The sequence below is a fragment of the Columba livia genome, chromosome 25 (genome assembly GCF_036013475.1).
Source record: "Columba livia isolate bColLiv1 breed racing homer chromosome 25, bColLiv1.pat.W.v2, whole genome shotgun sequence".
NCBI lineage: Eukaryota > Metazoa > Chordata > Aves > Columbiformes > Columbidae > Columba > Columba livia.
The window spans coordinates 486701-509779 of NC_088626.1; the positions used below are offsets into that span (position 1 = coordinate 486701).

At 55.5% G+C, this 23079-nt stretch overlaps 1 protein-coding gene across 4 annotated transcripts; it reads right to left on the minus strand.

Moving 5' to 3' along the window:
- Window positions 1–8: 8 nt before the first annotated feature.
- On the minus strand, window positions 9–22942 carry ADAM9 (ADAM metallopeptidase domain 9). Of its 4 annotated transcripts, none has more exons than XR_010467995.1 (22): window positions 20502–20692; window positions 14461–14558; window positions 13095–13159; window positions 12079–12157; window positions 11710–11786; window positions 10811–10997; window positions 10008–10073; window positions 9564–9635; window positions 9171–9340; window positions 8571–8652; window positions 7757–7890; window positions 7378–7549; window positions 7195–7287; window positions 6765–6960; window positions 6150–6255; window positions 5664–5847; window positions 5198–5278; window positions 4346–4452; window positions 3355–3493; window positions 2977–3076; window positions 2301–2428; window positions 9–1844 (listed from the first exon to the last, which is right to left on the minus strand). XR_010467995.1 is itself a non-coding variant. In XM_065040789.1 (22 exons), the coding sequence occupies exons 1-22, from the start codon at window positions 20581–20583 to the stop codon at window positions 1763–1765; spliced, it is 2493 nt and encodes an 830-aa protein (XP_064896861.1). In that variant the 5' UTR covers window positions 20584–20691; the 3' UTR covers window positions 9–1762. The 4 variants fall into 4 exon arrangements, 3 of the variants coding, with proteins under 3 accessions (XP_064896861.1, XP_064896863.1, XP_064896862.1); XM_065040789.1 differs by having other exon boundaries at window positions 3355–3487; window positions 4347–4452; window positions 20502–20691; XM_065040791.1 differs by lacking the exons at window positions 11710–11786; window positions 20502–20692 and adding an exon at window positions 22121–22942 and having other exon boundaries at window positions 3355–3487; window positions 4347–4452.
- Between the last annotated feature and the right edge of the window lie 137 nt (window positions 22943–23079).

Consider the following 23079-nt stretch of genomic DNA (forward strand, 5'->3'; position numbering starts at 1 on the left):
CAGAGCACTGTACAAAACCTCAGCTTTATTGCTCGTTCTCACACGGGGTGGGGAACAGCCCTTTGCCGGAGCCCGGAGCGGTGCGGGGAGCAGAGCGGGGTGTCACTGTGTCCCCCCAGCAGCGGGCACAGGGACAGGTGCACACTTACAAAGGAAAGTCAGTAGTCATCTCATTGTTCAGCACATGTAAAATCCCGGCTGTTTCCTTCCCCCGGATTGCTGCCCCGCGCCGCCACCCTGCCGGCATGGCCCACGCGCAGTACAAAACCTCATCGAGTAAAAGGCACCGTTTTCAGCATAGTTTGGGTTCAATACAATGAAGTGCATCCCCCCCGCTGGCTGCCCCGCGTCCCCTCCTGTCCCGCGGGAGCTGCCGCCTGCAGCTGCCGAGCAACGGACAGACAGACAGAGAGACAGACAGCCCAAAGCGAGGAGAAGTAGGAAGTAATTATCTTGGGACAAACAGAAGACCCCCACAAGTATGTCTGGTGATATTCTAGGTGATGTTTTACAGATTTTAATAGTGTTATAAATCTTAGTTTATGGGAAATCACAGGAGTTCAAGTATTTTATTACTGCAAATGCAAACACTCCATAAATATATATATATATATATATTTGTATATGTATTTACAGAGGAAAATAATTCTTTTGGCGATACTATGGGGTTTTAGAGAGTGAGTTTGCACTCGGGGGCTGGCACAAAGTGAAAAGCCAAGCACTCTTTCCGGTGCTTATTCCATGTTAGCAAGTCCGTGTAACAGATTCTACCTGTGAGCAGCAGCGGCACCGCGGCTCCCGCCCAACGCTGGCACAGCCTCACAGTCCGGCTCAGCGGGCGGTGCAGAAAGGCTGGCGGTCCGGCCTAAGGCGAGGGCCTGTGTCCACGTCCCGACCCCCACGGGCCAGCTCTGAGCACGGGAGGAGGCAGCAGCGACCGGGCTCCTGTTTGAGGAGCCCAGAGGGGCCGGGGGTCTGGGCAGAGACGGCCTTGGCTTCTCCCTGTTCTGCAGGGACTGCTGCTCAGGCTTTGGACTCACATTAAAACCTAAGAGCACCCTGGGTTTTAAAACCAAAGTATGGCCGTGTCATTTCGTACCTTGATTTTCATTGCTCGTTCATGGTATTAGTGGAAATTAGTAAAGGATTCTCGTTTAGCAACTCATGATTACTAATCTAAAACCATTAAACTTAGTGCTCATACAGCACAGCTTACTGTCAGTCAGCATGAAAGTAAGAATTTAAGTGCATTATTACACATCAATAAACATATATACATGCATAAACATGTTTACAGTATATTTATCTTCCTCTGAAAAAGTACGCTGAGACCTTGTTTCACCTGTGCCGTCAATGTGGAAATGGATAACACTTCCCAGTCCACGCAAAAGAGGTTTAAATTAACCAGCCAGAACTCCTTGTTCTGAAACGGGCACGGGCAACTTCAGTCCTTCACTGCGCATTTAGAAACCAGGCAATTTCGTTATCGGGGCTCATCGCGGAACGGGGGAGCCCAAAGCGACTCCCAGGCGCGTCCCGCTGGGCAGCGCGCGCTTGGCAAAGGCGCCGCGAGCGAGGGGCCGGGCGCCCGCAGCCCCGCGGCGCTGGTAGAGGTATTTCGTTTGAAGGGTCACATTCCTCGTTTCCGTATCTCGTCTGCCTTACCCCGGGAGGCCGGTGTCCGGGACGACCAGAGGGAAAACCGCGGCTCCGGCCCCGTCTCGGCGAACGCGTCGGCTCACAGGAGCCCCGGAGCCAGCAGCTATTTGGGAGGCAGCGGTGCCGGCCGGGACGGGAGGTAATGGGGTCCCTGAGGAGCGCTCCTCTGCTGCGGGGGCGGCGGCCTGCGGGGACAGAACCCGCGTCAGTGCCGGACCACGGCGGGACCGGGCAAATGAGAAATGAAAACCTTCTGCTCAGCGTTAATGAGAAATGATCCTGGGCTCCCCAATGACATTCACAAATCAGCAAAATGACACATTTTCGAGTCATTTATTTTTTAAACTGCCTATTTTGAGAAGCATTTTATTCACCTGTGCGCAGGGCTAATCTGGCCCCAGAAAAGCGTTCTGAAACACGTTAATCTCAATGTGGCTGTGACAGGGCGCACAATGAATGCTGCGGGTAATAGCGCTTTAGTCCCCCAGCGTGAAATGAAGGAGAAATTTCTTCCAATGAAGGTCAGTCCCGCGTGCATACGGGACGTGATGAAACACCCCAATGCTTACAGAAACGAAGGCAATGACAATCTACGTCTATCAGCAAAACTGCCAACGGTTATTTGCAAGAACTCAACCCACCTTGTCGGCAGCTTCTGCGGCTGCGGTGCCTGGTATTGCGGGGTCCTGTAGTAGGGCGGGTGGTACACCTGCTGAGGATGCTGGTTAACCGGGTACGATGGAGCAGGAAAGGTGTTCGGTTCCATATTCTGCACAGAAAACAAAGCGAGAATGTTCACAAATATTCACACAGGGAATGGAAATATTTGTTTCCTCAGTTAAGTGACATTTAAGGCCATTTACAAACAAACCTGGGAAAGTCAGAGTTGCTCTTTCCTTCTGAGAAACTCAGTGGAAAGAAGCAGCAATCTGAAAAGTACTGTATGTTGGAAAAACCAGAAAGGCTGATCATAACAAGCACTTGATTTGTCCCGCAAAGCGCTCTGGCTGCTCGTTGCACCCAGAGAGAACCGGGCTCCACGGAGGGGGCCGGGGGGCTGGCGGGGGCGCCAAAGGGGAGCAGAGCAGGTGAACTGCTCGCCAGGCCAGGAACAGCCCTGGAAAAGCTGAAACAGTGGGAAACGGAGGAGTTCACCACACACACCCCAGGAAACAACCCTCCTCGGCAGAGAGAAAACCCGATTTGCAGAAAAGAAGAAATAAATACCTTAGAGGCTTTTATTAGGGCAAAACTCATATAAACTGCCTCCCTTAGGTAACAGAGAGCGACCGAAGCGGTGGGAAGCAGCGTTCGTACCGTGGGAGCGGCGCGGGCAGGGAAGGGCGCGCCGTGCGGGACGCCCCGCTGCGGGAGGGCTCGCTGCTCCTCTGCTCGGGGGGGCGGCGGCTGGCGGGACCTGGAACGCAGGCACAGGGGCGCTGTGAGCACATCAGCACAGGGACACGCGGGCCCACGCGGGTGAGCGACCGCAGCGAACGTCACACGGCAGGATGACAGCGTGGCCACACGTCTCAAACCACACAACCCCTTTTCTGTTCGGGACTATGGCAGCTTCATTTTGTCACCTTATACCAAAATGGGACCCAAAAATAAAAACCCACCACCACGTGTAAGCAAATGTCTGTGGACTATTTGAAAGGGCAGAGGAGGAGGTGAAAAGGAGACCGTACTTACGAATGGCAGCGTGACATTAACCTCCTGTAGCATCGCTTCAGCCTGTCCCTCTTGGCAAACGCCAGAGCAGCAGCTGCGAGCAGTGGCAGCACCAGGAAAAAGAACACGAGCAGCCCATTCCTCAGCGAGGTGTCTTTGTCCGATGGGGACAAAACGATGGAAGAAAAAAAGCGTTATCACCACTTGACTCATTTAGCACTGAATATTTGGTAGGACTGGTTCTACTACTATTTTCCATTTTTCATAGAAGAAGAAACTAAAGAATCCAGTAAATGTGCAAGACACATGCCCAAATATATTATTTTCTGATTGTCCTTTCACAAGGATTGTCTGGTCAAAGATGAAAGAACTGTACATGCCGTGAAACCCTGGCCTATAACAGCATATTGATTTACTAAATCAATACCTAATTTTTCTTCCACTACATTACTGCGAACATCTTGTGAGCTCAACTGAAAAAGGAAAACAGAGCTTCTGCCCTCTGATCCTTAATCTTGCTCTTCTCCTGCCGTTGTTTGCTGTAGGTGAAGAACCCGGGTTCTTAACAACCTCTGCCTTTTACATGCAGCAAACTTCTCCTCTGCGGGCTGCACAAAAGCCAGCCTTTCCTTTCCTTGGGTGACGATCAACACAGCGGCGACTCGTCACCGTGCGCTGCCCCAGCGGGCGTCACCTGCCTGCACCGCGGTGCCGCCGGGCAGCCGCTCAGCGCTGCGTGTCCCTGTGGAGACGCACGTACACTCCCACCCACGGGCCTGAACCCGCATTTTGTCATTTGTTTGGCTCTAAGAACGGAAGGGGCTCCAGTTCCCAGCCCGGATCCGGAGGAGCCCACGAGGACGCCGGCCCAAGGGGGCACAAGTCACCTGAAGGCATTTAAACCAGCCCAGTTCCCAAAGTCTCCACTGGAACTGTTCAGAGAGGAGAGTGTCCAAGGGCCCCCCCGCCACCACGTCCCCCCCGCTGCACCGCAGCCCCCCGGCAGTACTTGCCATGGTAAGGAGAGCCACCGTCCAGGCTTCCCCCGTAGCCCTTTTTGTCACAGAAGGGGGGGGCCCAGCCTGCGTCACAGTGACAGTTCCTGTTGTTGTTGCACACCTGTGTTTGAACACAAACGTCACCATAAGCTCTATCAAAATATTTAGTTTCTATACATTTAAAAGGCATGTGCAGGAGCCATGACCATCCACCCAGCCCCTTCCGTTCCACTGGGCCTGGAGCACGTTAAGCAGCGACTCAGCCCGAACAGCCCGGGCAGGCGGCTGCGACCGCGCAGCGCCGTTCGGGATGAGCTTCCGGAGACCGCGGCTACTCCGTTTCATTTGGTGAGATGCAGAGTTTCAAATTACATTAGTAATGGTGGAAAAATTGGGAATTCTTCTTGCCTGGCAAAAAAAATATCATCCTAAGAGCTTCAGTCAAATATTTGTTGATATTGCTGTAGGCTGGTTTGCCCAGAGACACTTTATAGCATTTTACAGTTAAACTAAAAATTACTGTCCACTGTTTTAAAACTTGCTCAACTTACATAACTTTGGCCCAATTTTTTGCTACTACTAAAGCCACTTTTCCCATTAACAGCAGCTTTTCACAGCAAAACCCATCCCCAAGAACCCCATAGAACTCTCTTAATCACTGCACCTAGCACCATGATTATTCCACAGTAGCTACAGCCTTAAACAGAGAAGGGGAACTTCCTAGGTGCAAAAAATGCTTCAGGCACTACTGATTAAGCACAATTTCCGCGTATCTGGGTCAAACCGGGACCTCCGGCTGAGAAGGTGTGTCTATGCGCTGCACGTGACTGTCTCTGGACCAGTGTCCCCAGGAGAAGCCCGCTCACCCCGTGGCCGTGGCACTGCCGCTGCACGTCGCAGTCGTAGTTGAGGACCGAGGCGCTCACGCACTGGAAGTGCCGGCAGACCTGGGGGCAGAGACGCGCCCGTGAGGACCCGCACACAGCAGCCCCGCGGTCCCGCAGGGCTGCGGGCTTTCAGTTCAGCCGCATTTCAACCGAGAGTCGTCTGAAAGGCACTTGTGTGTGCCCCGCTGCTCCTGCCCCTTCACAGAGCCAAGATCCTGGCTCTTCATTTCCTTGGCCTCATCTATAAACGAAAGGCTCACGACATCTCTTCCGCACATGCACCATGTGGTGTGGGGAACAAACAGGCTCGCTCGGTTCTGCATTAACTACCGGCACCAAAAAAAAAATCAACGTCCATAAATACTCATGAAACAACGCAGCTGAAAATTATCCACATAAACCCCAAATTATTACTCTAAGAAATCACTTTTTACTCACTCATTACCTTTCCATCACCACATTTGGTGCCTTCGTTCACCATTCCCGGGTCCGGGACATCCGAGCCCAGCTGGAAATCCACCCCCCAGCACATGGTGTCTTTGACGGGAGTCTGGATAATAGCGGGCTTAATGCCAAAAACAGGCATGGCCTTCACGTTTTCACACTGCAGCTTCCCACACATGGCGTTCCTACAACATCAACACGTGAACGCTGTAGTGACACTTTAATTCATTCTGAGAAGACTATCACACATTTGAAATTATCTTTTCTTTCTAGAGGAAGACACAGCTCGGAAACAAGAACAAGGCAACTTGCCAAACACGACTTAGCTGGGTCTCGTTTCAGTGCTGCAAGAGCACGGACTGATCGCTTCTTTACGCTAACAAAAACACGGCGAGTTGCTACTCATTGTTCTGCGTGTGTGCAGCACCCAAATAAGGATTCTCAATGACACATTTAGGAACTTTTGGACGCTCTGGCCTCAACTCACCAGCTGGAGCATTTCTTGTAGTCATGCCCGTGGAAGCCGCAGTTGCCAAATCTGTCACCCTTGGAATTCACTTCAGCAAAGCAAACTGTGGGGGCCACTTTGGCTTCTGCAAACACCCCCAGACAGAGGAACCGAGTTAAACAGGGAAGGACCATCTCACACCACCACATCTCCTTCACCCAGACAACTACCCTGCTACCCCCACTGTTCTCCATGCGCCTGCATAGCTTAAGAACTCGATCAAAACAGCAAAGAACTGAAACTGTGAGCACCACACGGTTCCGTGTTCAAAAAACAGAGAACAACAGTCACACACTGAGTCCGTGATACCATCTGATATTTCTGCATGGTTTTTTCCAGCCCTGTATAACAGAAGCTTCACTGTAATAGGAAAGATTAGTGCAAGAAAATTACTACTTGGATCACCAGCACAGCACTAAATGTAACAAAGGAAGAACGAGCGAAGGTTAAGCCATATAAAAACCTATTTCAAATCATTTGCCAAAGCCGGCTGGTCTTTGGAACAGGAAAACAAGTAAACATATTTTAAGTAAACTTAATGTATTCTTTTAGCTCTGTCTCCTAGAAAAACATTAACGCTGTGCTCTCCCTTACTCGAGCCGAAGATGTCCTGACACTGCGCGTCATAGTACTGGCAGACGCCGTTGTAGCAGTAGGCCTCCTCGTGGTGGCACGGGTGCCCGTTCTGCACGGTGAAGTCCGGCTGGCAGAACTGGGACGTGCCGTTGCAGTACTCGGGGAGGTCACACTCGTTGTTACTCGCACGACACTCAGTTCCCCAAGAAAGGAGCTAAACAGAGAGGGGAGGGAGAAACCGCATCAGAAAACTGCGGAAAATACAGACCTTACAGCAGACACGAACACTGCACCTGATGCACAACGCACCAAAAAGGGACCGATCTGAAGCCCTTGTGGGGGCTACACACGTGCACAACTCCCTCCCACAGAAGCGCTGGCTAGGCCGGCGCTCCCCCTTTCCCAGCCACCGAGGAACACTTCCAAATATGACATCCGAGTCTCCTACCTTGCAGTTTTTACAGCAGTCCCCATAAGCACACTGAGCACCGTACCGGAGTCTGCAGGTACCCGGTTCACAGCAAGGGTCGCTTTCACATTCCTGAAAGCAGACGTGCTGTGAGTGTGCAGCGATGGCACCCCCACCGTGCACCGTCCTCCCCCCAGCGCCTGTCAGACACCCGCCACAGACCTTTGGCGAACCACAGTCACACTCCTCCCCGGCATCCACCAGCTTGTTCCCGCAGTACGGGATGCTGTAGGTTTCGTCAGGCTTGGGAACGTTGAGCAGGCAGCTGCCTCCTTTGTTAAGAGTCAGCTTCTCAAAGTCCTCTGCGCTGCAGCTGCTGAAGTTCCTCGATCCCCTGCCACAGAGAACACAAGCGCACGTCCGCACTCAGCCAGCCCACGAGCATCCCCTCGGTTTGTACAACACTTGCTTTCTCCGGGAGCTGCAAGCGTGACACGGCTCCTTGCAGGAGTACTTGGAAGGTGACAGAAACCTGCAAAATCCAAGGGCCCGGGCGGGCAGGTTTGACCCTCGGAGAGGCTTTTCCTTTGTCATCACTTACGATGCTCCAGAGCTCATGATGCAGCTGCTTGCTCCGCAGTGACACACACGTTCATCGTCGTGGTTCATCCCCAGGTTGTGTCCCAGCTCGTGAGCCATAATCGACGCAAACATCTGTATGCTGATTCTTCCAAACTGCACAGGAGCAAATCAGAGGAAAATCAGCAGACAGCGTACACTGAGAAAGTCAGTGTTTGCTCATGTGCCAAAGACACTCCTGTCATTCCATCTCTACATTGACAGGATTCTCAGACCAGCCGTGCCCGCTTTCCAACCACGTGCATGTTATTTGACGAGTAATCAGAGCCCTTAAACATATTTGGGACAGTACCTGACGAGCTCTGCCTTCCAGCACAGCTGCAATACGAACACAAGAACTAGAGCTCTCCACACCAGCCCAAATCTCCTTAAATAGGCAAACTCCAATTGCAGTACTTCTGTCACTAGTCCAAGAAAACAAGATTGCTGGGATTGCCAATTATCTGAGATCAGCAATTCATTAACGCTCTGCAGTCTCACACAAAGAGGCCGGTGAGCCGCAGCGACTGCGCAGCTCCAGCAGAGCCCAGAGAGCACCCAGAGCTCAGGACATCGGGAGACAAGTCCTGGCCCTTCCTGAGTGCTGCACAGCGAGGAGGGAGCAGCAGACCACAGGGAAGCTGTGGTCCAGATATCATGGAAGGGCCAGAAATGGTTGGGGACCACAGAAAAGCCACTTCAGCTTAGTTATGACAGATTGTGCACGACCGGGAAGATTTCTGGAGTGCAAAACCCTTATCTGGATCACATTCACAGTATCACTGACGGTATCTCACCACGTTGATGCCTCCCGCGTGGCTCTTGGAGCACACTGTTCCGACATAGGCCATTCCCGCCGTGCCCCCGAAGCCCTTCTTCCTACAGCGGGGAGACAAGGGCAAAGCGATCACCACAACGGCACCAGCACCGCCAGCGGCACAGCCTGTGCGGCAGCGCCCAGCGCATCGCTCTGCCCGCGGGGCACACAATACGGGCTTCCCAGCTCCCCAGCGCCAGCACGGGAGCGCTGCTCGCGCCGCCGCCCTCCCCTGCCCGCAGGGACTCGCGTCCTGGAAGGGCAGACACGGCAGCGCAGGGTGCTCCCAGCTTGTTTAAGGCAGGAGGGATGGACAGAACGACGGCACGTGTCAAAGCACACACCATGCGTGACACACTGCAGAAACAACTTCTCCATTAAAACGCAAGGACGCAAGATTCAAGGACCACTGAAACCTTCTTTAAAAAGCTTAAGTTGACTTGGAGTATTTACACGAGTACATAAACCACAGCGGATTGCCCTGGATTCTCTGCTGAGACACAGCAGCTGCTTCTGGCACTACGGCAGACAGGAATAGAATAAGCTCCTCAGGAGCGGAGGGGGAGGAAGCGCCACTCACAGAACGAACTGGGCGCTGTCGTGTCGCCGGCGCAGCACCAGATTCTTCTCTCGCCACTGCACAAAGTTTGCCAGCACGTCGCCAGCACCTCCGTCTGTGCTAATTACGTTCTCATACTTCCAGATCTCCAGACCAACCAGCACAATGCGGATGTTCAACATGATGTACATCTGGGGGAAAAAAAAGAGAAATATTTCTGGAGACCTTCGGGTAAGAAGTGGTTTGGCGTTACACGTCTAATTGCAAGAATCTACTTTTTCTGCTTGGGTTTGCCATTTCTTAAAAAGTTAGGACACAATTCACATCACTGTGATTTCGCCTTACATCAGCTACAGGATCAACGCCTAAATGCCACACTATAAGAAAACCCAAAGCAGAAACGCTCCCACTTACACTGTCGAGGAAGTTTGCCAGCTGCACCATGTGCTCTCTTACTTCTGTTTCGCTCTTCCCAAAATCCTCAAACTGCAAGACAAAGAAACTTAGTCACGAAAAGATAAAGAGTTACGAAAATAAGAACAAAACGTTTTAAGACTCCTGACATGAAAAACAGTTTTGCCTGGCTCCAAATCTTCTGCCAAGAAGATGCTAATCCAGACAGCAGCACCTTCATTGCTGTCGCTCAACGGCTCGGCACTCGGGAGCAAACAGCCAGGGCAGACTTGCCGCGTGTCCTCCCCACGTTACCAGGCTTTGCTGACAAAGGCCCCGTGTCTGACGGGGTCCCCTCTGCCCGAGCGGCACGGAGCGCGGTGCTGCGCCCTGCGGTTCCGCAGCCCCGGCTGCGGCGCCTGTGCTGGCCCCGGCCCCTTCGGAGGAGTGACACACAGCCCCCACCTTTTCTTTATCCACAACTATGAACAGCTCCACGTATCTTGTCTGATGCAGGACTGCTCTCTTTCTCTGTGGAAAGAAGCGTTAGACAACTTTAATTTTACCAATTCAAGTGTAAGGGAAAAATAACAGTCGTCATATTTCACTTGCTAGAGCCAGTGGTTTGAGACACACCCAAAGCACACGGTGCCAAGAGGAAAACAAGCCAAACCCAGGCTGTAATCCAACACAATGACAATTTCACCCTGTTTTACACTAAAATTTAGCTGCACAATGCCTTCCTGTGTTTCAAAAGCAAAGGATCTTTCCGCTTTTCACACAGGTTTCTTTGGAGAGCCACCGTACGCTTTTGTAAAGGAGCAGAAAGGTACTAACAGGAAAACGCCAACACGACGCTTTTCAGTCGCTGTGGTGCTGTTCCTGCACAGCCGTCTCTGAACAACACCCACCTCCACACCCAGCCGCTGCTCTGATTGTCAGGAGAGCAGAATCAGCACCATGACGCTCTGCTGGCTTCTGGTGCAGCGCTGCGCTAGCAAACCTCCCCGGCGGGGGCCGCGTTCCGCCTCGAACAGCCCCAAAAAGCTCTGCCCGTGAACACCCGACCAGCACAGCGCGCGGCAGCACCGGGGAACCGCAGCCGCCTTGTTCAGGAGCCCAGCTCCGCAGCAGCACCAAGGCCCCCGACCCAGAGCCCGTCAGGTATGTGCTAAGCCCCAGGAAATCTGATAAGCCGCTTCCCCACTCTGAGCTGAGCGCTCACAAAAGCCACTACAGGGCCTGCGGGAGAACAGCGCGGCACTCACCCGCAGCAGCTGCGTCACGCTGGGACGGGGGTCCTCTGCGCGCTCCCTCTCGCCATCCGCGGCCGCTACCCCACACGCCGTGGGCTCCTTCTTCACGTCATCCAACCGATACAAAATGTGTTCAGAGCCAGAAGAGGGATCCATGGGCTCAATCCCGTAGGTGATGTTCCCTATTGTCACCAAACCCCTGAAATACAGTAGAGCATGAGAAATTCTTGCGCTGAGCATAGAGGACACTTACTCAGATTTTCACAGTAGAACAAAGGAACAGTTATTCTTTGATAACTAAGGCGTATCTCAGTTCTTGCAAAGCAGCATGCCTCATTTCAAGCCTGAAAGCAGCCTTTCACTGGACAGGGCCTCATAAATACACTAAATTAAACGTTTTTGTAAGAGGCTGCAATGCCCCAGTAATTAAATCACAAGCCTCAAGCAGCAATGTTTTAGTTCCAGTACACTATGGCCACTCTGGTGTTCGACATGGCACTGCAAAAAATCAGTGTCCCAAAACCTACAGACATTAGCTCAAAGCAGAAAAAAATTCCAATCACATTTGAAGCATACAAGATAAAGGACAATTCTGCAAAATTTGCAGACTAGTGTCCAACTTCCCATGTTTGCACTTTGTAGTAACCATCTACACAAATCAGAAAATAAGCCAAAATTTGTGTCAACGGACAATGTAACTGTGCTCTGATTGTTCAGCGTTATTCAGCTTATTTAATGGCATTGTGAGTATCTGCTAGCGACGTGAATCGGGGACAGCACAGATCACGGCGGGCTGCACGAGGGCACGGAGCGCCGCAGCTCGGCCCCGCGCCGCCGACCCCGCCGGGCTGAGCTGGGGCTAAAACCGGGCAGGGACCGCGCGTGAGGTTCGGCGAGACGCGCGGCGCTACCTGAGCCCTGAGCAGGTGCTGACGGCGACCGCCGAGTCCGGGGAGCCCTCCACGTAGCCCTGGTAGTGGCAGTGATCCTGCACGGGGAGACAGGGGCCGTCACACGCCGCCCACCCGCGCGCCCCGTGCCGCCCCGCGGCGTGGAGCCGCGCCCGCCGCCCGCTACAACTGCGGAACATCACGCGCTTCACGTCAAATCTACCACACGCCTTTTCTCCGCAGTCCGCAGCTTCTAACGCACTTCTAGCTCCACAACGTAACAGAACTTCCTTTGCCAACGTGCACCTAAGAATTCCCTCACCGCCCAAGGACTCGGACACAAGGAGCTGCTCGGTCACCTTCAGCAAGGGTGTAAGATGGAAATCCTACCTGGACATCTGGGCGCTCAGACTGCAACTTTCCCTCCTTGTTATAGGTATAAACTGTGAAATCTTTGGGCAGCAGTTCTCTGTAAGGAAAGGGGAGAGGGAATACGAGGAGCATTTCATGAAACGACTATTGCAATTAAACAAGAGAACATTCAAAAGGAAAACCCTCCAAAATTAACAAAGAAATTGTGCATTTCCACAGCAAATCCCAAGATATTAGGCTGGCAGAACTACTGATGAAATCAGATCAATCACCTCACTCCGGATAACTAAAACAAGCATCAAAACCAATTAAATTGTGCTAAAAGCTTGCTTTTATGCAGGAAAACATAATCACAGCAGTGCTGCACAGATCTGCTGCACGTGGCTCCCCTTGCCCGGTGCCGGAGGGCGGCGCGCTGGGACAGCCTCCCACGACCACCGCTGCTGACCCCGACCGTAGACCCACTCAATTCCCACCGTTCCGAGGGAACCCCCGGGGGCTTGTACATTTAGATAATTACGTCCCTTGTCTATGATTAGGGCGGTTCTAAGAAGCAATAGCCTGATAAATGGTAACTTGCTGTTGCTGCAAGCAGCCCTTTAAAAATTAAGCTTAAGACAGACATCTAGATTGTCTGTAAGTTACGGTTATTAAGGCCTTGGGATACAAGGTCAGCTTCCTCATTTATTAGTATTCTTGTGCTACTGAGACAGGAAAGAAATCCCTAAAACAACACACAAAACGCAGAGGAAAGGGAAAAGATTGACTCGGAATGGAGTTCGGTTTGTTTATTTTGAGCCGTGAGTGGAGCGCGCCGCGCTGCGCCGCCCGAGCGCCGCCCCCCCCGCGGGACGCCGGGCCGCACCGCCCCGCGCTGCTGGCCGCCGGCCACGCGTCCGCGGCTCCACGCTCTTTGCCTCCCGCTCTGTTGGTGCAACCGCGCTGCTCAGAGCGCCTCCAGAACCGGAGCGCACAGAACCCGTTATCTGGACACCACACGTGGGATTTAACAATCTTAAGAACTCATCACTTACTTGTTCTTTTCTAGATGTATTGTGTGTTCTTTTCCCTCTATCTCAACTGCATACGACACCTTGTCCTGAAGATAAAAACGTTGCATTTTACTCATGTTAATGAACACAATGCTCTTTGAAATCAACAACATTTTGGCAGAAAACAGCCTCCGAGAGCTCGATCACCGCTATGACTAGAGCGTCCCCAGCACTGCTGTCACCCTCTGCAAGCCGGGACTGCTCTGCACTGTCACCCCTTACAGACAGGGCTGCAGCTGCTGGAGACGCAGCTGACACCAATGAAACGTGAACCGGTTCCTAGAGGATGCAGGACTCTGAGCTGCCCGTCCCGTCACGCGGGCACCGGGGGCTCCGGCAGCTCCTGCAGCGAGACGCTGCCACAGCCGCCGGGTCCGCCCGGGCTCCCCGCGTCCAGCGGACACGTCCACACGCTGGGACTGACAGACACCGAGCTAAGAAACCCCCCTTCCACCCTGCAGGTCGCACCAGGCGCGCGGGCCAGCCCGAAACCTCCGTCCGCAACCCGGCATCCCCGCCTGGGTACGCGGGGACCAGCCACATGGAGGAAGCGAATTCAAAATAGCTTTGTGGTTTCCTTATGCTTGTTCCACAGAAAAACTCTTGGCTACAGCTGGAGGAGGACAGCACCGTTTATTACTGAACATTCCCAGTGAGCCGGGAATGTTCAGGTTCCACAGACCCACGCCAGCCGAGTGCCACACGCAGCAACCAGGGGCCTTCAGCACTAAGTGGATAAGCCGAGTCGCATGACCACCACATTAAATATCGCAGCAGGAGCTCTAGTCACCGACTGCAATAAACTGCAAGGCATTTTTGTTAACATTAAATTCTGCCAATGTTTGTAAGATTTGTGACTAAACTAAATTCCATAAAAGCAGTTGGTCTAATGCAAACACTTGCAAGTGCGCAGCCCTTGGTTACGTGGCTACAGCAAAACAACGCAGGTTGGCAAGTGCTGCTGGACGCTGGCTGGTCCAAGCCCTGCTCACAGGGCTACAGAGCCGGCCCGCGCTGCCCAGGGCCCCCCCAGCCAGATTGTGAGCAGCTCCCAGGATAACGATTCTACCACCTCTCCGAAACTCTTCCTAGTGCTTCACAACCCTCCTTATGCAACTTTTACACCCAGATCAAAGATGCACTGCAGCAACCCGTAGGCTCTGCAGCAGGGAGGTATTTAGTGCAGCACAGCTAAAGGCAACGCTAGATGTAATGCGTTTTGTAAAGACGGATGCTCGTTTGCCCCAGACGAGTCCGGCGGCGTTTTGTGGCATTTCAGGTCACTTTTGGGTGGACCGCACTAGGACACAGATACCAAACGGAAAGCATTTTTAGGACTGCCCAGTACCTGCGCTGAGGAGACGCTGGAAGCCTCTCGCCGTTCTCTTCCCAGCCTCTGCGGGACCACGACTTCATAGGAAGACAAGAGAGAAACCTGCTGGAAACCTAGAAAGCAGAGCAGAAACAGCTCCAATCACCGTCTGACAAGTGTCTGTCTCGCACGGCACCGCCTCCCATCAGCGGCAACCGGAGCATTCCCAAAGCAGGGCAGCGCACACAGAACTCGTCCAAGGGCACGGGGAAGCGCCACAACCAGGCGTCCTGTGCTTTACATCACTCTATACATTGTTTGCATATGCAACATCAGCCAGATGCCCTGACTGAACAACCACCAAACAAAAGCCTACAGTCCAAGTTTCCTTTAGAAGGCAAGCAACTGTTCTATATCGAGAGTGTAAACAACAACAGGCGCAGATGTGAACGCTCTTCCCGCTGCGGGAGGTCGGCCCCGGGGCTGCAGCGGGATCAGAGCCGCGGTTTTAGCGGCTCACGGCGATGCAGTCAGTGAACTCACTGGAGCGCCCCGACCCGCACACCGGGGAAGGGAACAGCCGCCCCCGTGTCACCGCCTGTCTCCAGAAACAACCCCACACATCCGGGGTGTGCGTCCCTTTGGGGCACGTGGATGCAACGCAGTGCACCTGTTTGTAAAACAGCACTATTGCCACACAAGCAGAGGAACAACATAGTGCACATAGCACAGTGGGAGCTTCATTAATTACAGTGATTGTTGGGAAAAAGGTACAAAAAATCAGAGATAAAGTTCCTGAAGACAGCCCTTACGTTCACAGGCTGCAGCAGCTATGACACAGTGTAACAGCCCCCCGGCCTGAGAAGAGGGGAGGGAAGGGGGACCCACCAGAGTCCCCCCTCCCCAAACACCTCTGCCCACCTGCCGTTTCCCACCACACGTTCCACTCGCACCCAGTCCCGAGCTCTCGCGCGTCGCTGCTCTGCACTTGTCACCTCCCGTTGCCACCCACAAGTGCCCTCGTTATCGGGGACGTGACCCCGCGGCACCCGGACGGTTCCGGAGCATCTCTGAGGACACACGCCGCAGTAGCAGCCGCGCCGGCTCACCCGCAGCGCTCCCAAAGCCGCGTCCCTCCCCAAAAGCTGTTCGGAAGCAGAAAACAAAGGCATAAACCATAGGAGGCCAGTGAAGCTGGGGGGGATTTCTGGGAAGAGCGCAGACGGGGCGATTCCCAGCCCTCCGAGCACGGACAGGCCCCCGCTCCCCGTCACCGCCGCTGCAGGAGCCGGGTGCAGGTACGGTGACTTGTTCCCCTCATTGTGGGCACAATTCAGCAGAGGAGGAGGGTGTGTTTGTCTTGACTAACACAGTGCTTCCTATTACCAGATAAAATATAAGGGTAGGAAGGCACCACCTTGCTTTCTACTGGAACTAAAAAGAGAAAAGTGGCCTTCACATTAAAAGTTCAAACCGAATGCAAATAAATTTCAGTTCTCTTTCCTCTTCTGGCAAAAAATACCCTTTCTCCCTCACGTTCAGTACAGACCGAACTGACAACAAGGCTGGTGAAGCGGAGAAGAGACAAGCGTTTGTTTAGCGGGTTCTCACCGGGACGAGGCGGCTCCGCGGGGCTGGAAGCGGGCACGGCAGCGCTCCGTGCAGGTGTCTCCGGCGCTGCCCCCGCACCGATGCCCCCGCGCCGTTTCACACGTCACCAGCACCCTCAAGGAGGGCACCGGAGCAGCGAATCAAAAATCCAGTGAAAGGGACAAGTGCAACGGAGCAGAAATCAGAACACGCAGGACACGATGCTGCGCCTGACCCCTCCTCCTGCCTCCAAAGGGAACACGCCTGTGCCCGAGAAACACGCACCCTGAACCAGGGGTCATGCTGCCGCCCGGTCCCAGCGGCACCCGGTGACCGGCACCCGGTGACCGGCACCCAGAGCCGGTCCCACCAGGGACACGCACACGCTGGCTCTGGCCCCCCCAGCGCCAGGCGGAATCCCAGCCAGGACACGGCAGCTTGCAGTCCGGATACCCGCAGGACAACGTAAAGCTGGTTTAACTCATAACAATTACAGAAAGGCAGAAGTGACAGCAAAAAACCAAACCCAGATCCTCAGCTGTTTTCCATGTAAGATGTTTCAAGACATTGATATTCTGTTTTCCTAAGATACGCTATTTTTTGTAGCTTTTTCTCCACTCCTTTTGAGAACCTCCACTGTAATACAGTAAGTGTGGTTCTCAAGCACAAATCTTTCAGTAACTTGCAGAACTCCTGGTGCTCGGGTGCCTCGTGCTCTGGCCGGGTCGTGGTGCACATCGGCACTGAGAACACGCTGATTATCATTCATTTCTGGGTGTAACGCTGGATGAGATTGTATTTCCAAGGAGAAAAAAAAACCTATTTCAACCCCTATATGTACCTCATCCTCATTAAAGACTGCCTTTAATTGCCCGCAACTGGGAAGACGTGAGTCACGGTCCCCTCCCGGCCCAGCCCCACGGCAGGAATTCGCGCTGGCCCCACGGCGTGCCAGAGCGTGAAGCCACGGGAAGGCGCCGCGGCCGTGCCGGCTGCGCAGACCCCGGGCGAGCCCCGCCGCCCCACCAAAACCCCTTCCCGAGCCGCGCAGAGAGGCCGAACACGCACCCTTCAACGGAGACAAACAAACGGGCACGTTTAGACTGTTACACCACAGAACACACCGATTTCACCAAAACAAGCTCGTCGCGTGTGAGCAGCCGAGCGGCTCAGGCTGCAGACAGACCAGGGGTGCGCAGGAACCGCCGTCCCCACCCGCGGGAGGACACCCAGCGCAGCCATTCCCTTGCTCTGCAATTCACCCAAACCCCCAGAGAGGGAAGGGGGCCAGGAACAAACCAGCAGCACGCAGAATTAGGCATTGCTAATGCGTGCGTCGGGTTTGTCCTGTGCCACATCCACCCCAGGGACTATTGGCCACTTCACTACAAATGCAGAGGCCTGACCAAAACCACGTGAAACCCAGAGCGCCGGTTAGCAGCGATGAGTTGTACTCTTCCGTGAGTTGTGCGCACCGCTGAGTCAAAAGCTGCACACTGCTAAGGCATTAGATACACAAACTCATTATATTAGCCATTGTTATAATCAATTCCAATTAACAGATGAGGCCGGCTGCACCACCCACGCGACACGTGGGCAGCGGAGGCTCAGGAGAAGCGCCAGGAGCCCACCCTCCGTCCCGCACAGCATCTCCAACCAGCACCCCCGACATCCAGCACGTTGCCCTCCTTGTCTTTAGGCCGTTTACACGCCAGGAAAATCATTTTTAGGCGCAGCTGGCCTTTGCGCTACGATGGCGGCCGCGGCAAGATCTACTGTGCAGGTCAGCGGAAGCAAAAATCTCTCTTTCACTATGTAGGTACCATCCAAGTCCACTCACGGATATTTATATTTCAAAAGCATGCTAGAAGTAGGAACGTCTCCTCCAGTTTCAAGGCTGCAGGGTGTCCTGGTGACGCTCCAAACCCCGGAACAGCAGCCCAGCTGTTCTCCTGCTCCTCCTCGGGGCTTCTCTTCCACCTCCTCCCTCCCTGAGCCCAGTGTTCACGCCAGGCACGGCTCCGGTCCCAGCGCCTTTTCGGGAGGCAGAAGATGCCCAGCTGCCATGGCAAGAGAGGCAAGTTCACCTACCCATTGGTTGCTCACCTGAAATATCTGTTTACTATTAAAGCCGACAAGAGCGGTTAACTTAATTTCTCTCAGCACATTACTGGAGTGCTGGATGTTAATGAGGACACTGAACTCCCAGAACTTCCTTCGGGCGGCACAGGAACGCTCTGCTCGGGCGGCGCGGCCTCTGCGCCGGCCTCCACAGTAACCACGCCGAACTCGCTCATCACAGAACCCGGCGCAGTCGAGCAAACAAACTGTTTCATTTCAGCTTGAGAAATGAGAATGATCAAGACATGCAAAAATTACAGAGTTTCCCACTTCCTTTTTCTGGAAACAAAGCACTGCAAGAGGCAACGCCGGCTACACTGAAATTGTGTCCTTTTATTCTTCACATGGAAGAAATAAGCAGAGCCCCTCTTTGCTCCGCTGAGGGACTGTCCCGATGGCTGCAGCCTGGGGAGGCAGCGTCCTGAACAAAGGAATCATCTCAACCGAACTCTGCATCGGCCCAGCAACTCAAACCAAAGCCTTCAGACACTTCAAGAATTCCTTCAAGAAACGGTAAAGCGTGGCTACAACATCCTGATGTGGATACAGCAGCAAGTGTTGAGGAAGAGACCAAGACGCAAAAACCACGGTCCCTGCCTGTGGCAGCGCCGGATGGCTTCTTCATGAATTACACAGCCAAACGCCGCGGCCGCCTATGGACAAGAACACGAGGGGAAAATCGACACTGTACAGATCCCTTAAGGCTACACATTGCTATACGATTATGTTCATTCAGGGATTTTCAATTAGCAGCTTCCGGTAACAGCCCACATCTGCCTCATATCCCTGTTTACCGGGAGCGCCCACAGCACCGACGTTCCAACCCGAACGCCGGCGATGCCAGGGACAACCTGAAACAGGTGACTCGTTTCTCCCCCCTCCTCACACTCAGACCTGAGACGCGCAGGTCTGTTATCTCATCTGCTATCTGTTATCTTCCGTGGCAGGGCTGGCATTGTCAGCTGCGACACAACCGGGGACTCTTGACCCGTGTTTCCTCCCACCCGCAGGTGGAACTAAGATAGTGCTCCTCAGCACTGGTACCAACCAGTCCACTGGAAGCACAAGCATCCGATAAGCCCCAGATGCGCCGTCCGAGCCTTTTGTCCTGGCGGGGCAGCGCCCACGCGCCGTGCCACCGCCACCAGGGCCACGAGCCGCCTTCCACGGCTCACACGGGACCCGAGCGCAGCGCCCCACGCCGAGACACCCAACAGAGCGCAGCGCGCCGCAGCACCAACAGCGGCGGGGGAGACTCCGCAGTCAGGGAGCCCGGGCTCTAAACCATGCATTAATGATAAACACAGAGGAGGAAAACGACAACAGAGGAGACACGTCTGCCCGTTGTGTATATATAACATCAGAATCAGCATCATAAAAGCCCATAAACTGCTTCAATTCATAAAGAGCTCGTAAAGGGAGCAGAGCATCAGCTCGTTAAAAGCCCATTAAGGGAGCAGTGCCCACTCATGACCTCAGCGATGGCTCCAGGATGCAGCCCCGTCCTCCCTGGGGACAGCAGGTGCCCCAGCGCGGCATGTCCGGCCTCAGGCCACCCAGGCAGAGAGGGGGTGACACGGGTCCCTGCTCTGTCCCTTCAAACGCGTGTTCTGTCACCTCCACGCAGAGCTGCACATCTTGGGCAGGGGAAATGACAGAGTTGCAGTCGGGATCCGCTCACACCATCATTTCTGGAGGCCCGTGAAGGCCCTGCCCACCCCCCGGCAGGTGTCACGGGCTGTCCCTACCCGGACTGTCACCTGCTGCGCCTCAGCACGGACGGCCCGGCCCGGGGGTGCCGAGAGAGGCCGCGGCTCCCCGCACACCTACAGACCCGAGCAGCAGTGCGGGAGCCGCCAGCCCACCGGCCGAGGTCGCTGACCGCGGGTCAGGTCAGGACAAAGGCCGCGCTGCCCCCGCCCCACCCGGCACACGCAACGCCCCCCAGGCAGCACAGCCGGCCCCCGCACGGCCCGGTGGTGTCACCCTGCTCCGCCCGGGCCGGCACACGCTGCGACCCGCGAGCGGCCAGGGGCGATCCCCCGGCCCGGAGCACCGCGGGCGGAGCGGGACCCCCGGCTCCGGCAGGAGGAACGGGGGATCTCCCACCGCACCTGCACCCCCGGGCCGGGGAAGGGAAGGGAAGGGAAGGGAAGGGAAGGGAAGGGAAGGGAAGGGAAGGGAAGGGAAGGGAAGGGAAGGGAAGGGAAGGGAAGGGAAGGGAAGGGAAGGCGGCGGCCGGAGCCCCTCGGCTGGCCCCGGAGCCAGGCCGGGCCCGGGGGTGACGGGGCGGGGACCCGACCCCGCGGAGGGGCCCGATCCCCGCAGGGGCCCGGCCGCGGCGCCGCCCCGCTCCGGTCACTCACCCGCGCGGCCCGGCTGCCCGGGCACGGCCAGCAGCAGCAGGCACAGGCAGCTCCGCGCCGCCCGGGCCCAGGCCCCGGCCATGGCGGTCCCCGTCCGCAGCGCCCCTCCCGCCCGGCGCTGGGTCCGGCCGGGGCCCCGCGGCCTTATGGAGCCGGGCCGGGGCCTGCGCCGCGCCGCCCCCGCCGGCCCGGGGCGGGGCCGCTCCGCCCGCCGCTCCGCGCACAGGGGCGGCCCCGGGGCTCGGCGGAGCGGCCCCGCCGGGACCCCCACGGGAGCCCCGCCCGGCAGCATCCAGCCCAACGGCTCCAGCGCTTCGCATCTAGAGAAAAAGAAGCGATTCCGCCGGCGAGCGAGTCCCCGGGAGCAGGCGAAGGGGCTGGCGCCAGCACGGCCGCGGGCACACGGGCTCTCCTGCCCGTTCCTTCCAAAATCCGCGCTGGCATCCGGAGCACACGGAAACGCAGCCCCACATCCGCGCGGCGAGCCCACGGCGCGGTGAGCCAGAGGATCCTACACAGCGCCAACGCTCCCCGTGGGCACGGGGACAGGCGGGCGACACCGGCCACGTTGCTGCGGGATGGAAGCTGATGCCTTAGCGATAACAACGTACGAGTGACGGGACAAATCAAATCCAGTTTTACCAACAGCTGCTCAGACATGGAACACTTCATAAGGTCTATACTGCTGTTGCCACAGTGAGCAATTAAAGAGGCAGGAATCTTTTGGCCCTTTGCATTCCAAAGCCCTGCACCCATTTTTGCAGCTCTAGGATGACCTGGACTCAGGTTTCCCCCCCCGCAGCCTCCAGTGACCAGAAAAGCAAAGAGACTCGAGTCTATGAAGCCAATTTCATGTATCCCAACAGACCAAAGCAAAGCCGTGCAGGAAGGCAGCATGCAAACCAAGAACTCCTGGAGCTCTGCAACGGCACCAGTTCCCTCCAAAATCTGAAATTCCTTCCAAAATGATGGCTCAAAGCATGCGCTGGGATTCGGGCTGCCAGTTGTCTGCAGCACAGACTTTATGATAGAACAAGGCGAAGTGAGAAACCCCATTGCAGACAAAAGCCTTAGAGATCACTTGACATTAAAATTAGGGCAGAGCACACGGGACGAGTGAGTTCCCCAAACGACATCTGCTGTTCGTCAGTGATTGTCACCATTCTTTGCAACAAGCTGTGGAATCACCAAGAAAGTAAATTTCTCAGAAACCCTCGTGCTGGCCGTTCCACCCCCGTTCCAGCGAACGCTTTGCCGGACTGAAGGGCACAAGACTCCAGCCGAACGGGCTGAACACATCGCTGGTTTTAAATAGCACAGCCGGATGTGTCACGTTCTCCCGCCAGCCTCGGTCCTGCTGGCTCCCACATCCTCTCCACAACCACGTGCATGGTGTTTGCTCATAAACACTGTCAATAAGACAGATTAAGGATTTTGGATGCAGCCAGGACTCCGCTGACATCACCAGCGGCAGCGCAGCTGGCTCAGGACGATCCTCGTTAGCGCTGCGCCGGCTGACTGGCACCTACAAGTGCCGGTCACGGCTCCTTCCCAAACGCATTCTTATCAAATTACATGTTTTGCCTGGCTTCCAGCTGGAGCTAACGAACGCCACGTACCTGCCTCCAACTGCGCTCGGCATTTCCAATCTAATGACCCCAAAGCGCTGCGGGGGAGGATTAACGAGCTAGAAGAAAATGAGGCAGCAGCTTGTCCAGATGTGCAGGGTCAGTAGCAGGATCCCAGTCTCTAACCCTCTACTTTTGTACAGCTGAGCGTGCTGTTCTTTGATTAGTCACCGAGCCTCATCCAGAAAGCACTGAGCTCAGTCTCCACAGCGCCGGGGGCACAGCCCAGAAGTAACGAGCCTGGGCAGTGCAGGATCCCACCGCCGTTCATTTCGTACGGGGAGAAGGGCAGGTGCGATGTAAAAACGGCGCTGCCTGCCGCGCCAAGCAGGACGAGCTCCTCTCCGTGCAGAGACTGCTCTTGCAATCCCTCCCGTTTTCCGGTTAACGGGAAGCTCGCTCAAGTCTCGTTTATTTTCAGAAAACTTCCAGAGCCGCTGTTGGGGGAGCCCGGGGGAGCAGTTTCACCTCGGGCCCCGGGCAGCCCGGCTCCCCTCGGGTCCGCCGGCCCCTGCGGACGCCCCCGCAATTAACGAGGTCGGGTCGGGAGCACCAGCCCCGGAGCACCAGGTTCATTTACACCCGTTTCCGTGACACACACGCGGGGCAGCCTGCGAGCTGTGCCTTGCTCATCACAGCGGGGTCCGGGAGCCCGGCAGCGGCCGCTGCACAGGCCGCAGCTCCTTCGGTGCCCCCAGCGCGCCCCGGCAGCTCACGGCGAGCGGGGCAGCGCGTGCCCGGGCCCGGGTGCGGGGACCCGCCGGCAGCGCCCGCCGCGGCGGAGACCGCGACCGGGGACCCGCCCTCTTCCTTCGCCCATAGGCCGGCAGGCCTCCCTGGCAGCCAATCAGCGCCTCGGCTGGTGCGCACTTCCGCCGCGCCTCGTCGCAGCTCCGCCCACCGCTTCACAGCTCCGCCCCCGGGCGGCTCCTTCCGCCTTCTCTCTGACT

Bases quoted from the DNA above. Each gene is read 5' to 3' on its own strand.
- ADAM9 (XM_065040789.1), bottom strand. From the start codon at position 20,583: ATGGCCGGGGCCTGGGCCCGGGCGGCGCGGAGCTGCCTGTGCCTGCTG. The intron at 6,961-7,194 runs GTAGGAGACTCG...CTCTCTGTTTAG, and splicing joins ACTGCTGTAAAAACTGCAAG to CTCCTTTCTTGGGGAACTGA. The intron at 6,256-6,764 runs GTAAGGGAGAGC...GGGTGTTTGCAG, and splicing joins TCAGGACATCTTCGGCTCGA to AAGCCAAAGTGGCCCCCACA.